Genomic DNA, 1,587 nt, shown 5'->3' with positions numbered 1-1,587 from the left:
CGGCCTGTCCAGGCAGCGCAGGACAGACTGGAGGAGAATCCGCCCACGTGTACACCGGGATGAAAATGGCTTTAATGAGCCCCCAGGACACCGTGGGAGTAGCCACACTGCTGCCCCAGTTGCCGAGAGCAGCACCCTAAACTCTGCCAGCCAGGGGACATCAGAGTCCTCAAGGAACTCCCCTGCAGTTGGCTACAACCTCCGGAGCAGACAGGGGCGGCGAGCTCAGACAAGAAGCCGCTCTCCGTTGCAGCGTCGGGCCCCAGATTCTCCAAGCCAGCCCCGAAGACGCCAAACACGTGGGAGCAGGCAGGCACCAACCCGAAGTGCTGAGAGCGGCACCAACAGACGCACAAGACGGGGAGCACCGCGGCCCTCAAGGGCTTCCACAGCAGCTGATGGAAGCCGGTCCACACAGCCAGGGCGGGCCCGGACTCGAAGCCGCTCCCCTCTTGAACATCGGGCTGCAGAGACCCGCAGCCAGCCCCGAAGATGCCGCAGGAGCCGCTCCAGGCGGCGAGGGCCAGCCCAGGGGTGAAGCCGCTCCCGGGTACCACGTCGGGCCCCAAACATCAACAGCCAGCCCCAATGATGTCACGGGAGCAGCCATGTGCAAGCTCCAATTCTATCCAAAGTCATCACAGTCCATCACAATAAAACTGAGAGTTCCATCACGCCACTGTCAGTTTTGTTCTTCTCTGCCTTTCCCGGGGTGGGCAGCTGTACAGGCTGGCCCTTCCCCCCAGCACCCAACCCACTCCCTCCTCCCTGCGGCCCGGCTCAGGCTGAGCTGGGTTCTGGCCCCGACTCCGGCGGGGCGCAACGTTTCCAACACGCAACGGAGGCCAGGCTGGCAGCTGCGGCCCCGTCCTGGGGGCGTTTCCGTCGTCTTGGGTACGCCGCTGTGTTTGCGACATGCAGGCAGCCCTGGGGCTGCTACCGCCTGCGGCGTGGGCCAGGACCCGGCCTTTCCTCCTGCATTCGGCCAGTGCCACAGTGCCACAGCTCTGAGGGCTGCTGCTGCTGCTCTGGGGATGCTGCCAGGCAGGGGGTGACGCAGCCCATCGAGCGCGTGAGCCACTCTCCTCTGCCCCAAAGTCCGGCGTCACGCCTCCTGTGCGAGCAGTACCAGTGCTGCCACTGCTCCTAAGCGGGACGGCCACCCTTTCCTTACTCGCTCCAGCTGCCCAGAGAAGCAGCCCGCCTCTCTCTCCCTGCACCCAGTGTGTTCTCCTAACACCCCCAGCGCAGCGCGTGACGTTTTGCTGCCGTGCCACAGCCGTCTTGCAGCCCCGAGCGCGGTCGCAGCCCCCTTCGCTCTCGCGACACGGCGCGTTAGCGGCCTCGTCTCATTCCAGCTTTGCAAACCCTCCTTCCCACGCCCGCTCCGGGCCCGTCGGCCGCACTCCGCCGCGCACCCAGCGCTCTCCGGCCGGTGCCCCCGCGCCATCCCCCGCCGGCCGGGCCGTCTGGGCGCGTTCCCTCCCCCTCCGGCTCTCGCTGGCCGCCGCGCATCCGGGGACGCCCCGCGCGGTCCGCTCGGCGCCTCCGCCCGTCTCCCAGCGCTGGGCCGTGGCGGCCGGGTTC

The 1,587-nt window shown here is 67.6% G+C and overlaps 1 protein-coding gene across 1 annotated transcript; it reads left to right on the top strand.

Moving 5' to 3' along the window:
• Nucleotides 1-4: 4 nt before the first annotated feature.
• LOC122190919 (serine/arginine repetitive matrix protein 2-like) lies at nt 5-674 on the top strand (the record flags this gene model as incomplete). The annotated part of the gene is given in 1 exon segment (XM_042891067.1): nt 5-674. A coding segment is annotated over 1 exon segment (588 nt), but the record flags the coding sequence as incomplete, so codon positions are not given.
• Nucleotides 675-1,587: the final 913 nt, after the last annotated feature.

This window comes from Lagopus leucura, unplaced genomic scaffold (genome assembly GCF_019238085.1).
Source record: "Lagopus leucura isolate 7727_CA_CO unplaced genomic scaffold, USGS_WTPT01 35364-0_obj-0_obj, whole genome shotgun sequence".
Classification (NCBI taxonomy): domain Eukaryota; kingdom Metazoa; phylum Chordata; class Aves; order Galliformes; family Phasianidae; genus Lagopus; species Lagopus leucura.
Note: the sequence above shows the minus strand (reverse complement) of the source record. Positions and strands in the feature narration are given on the sequence as shown.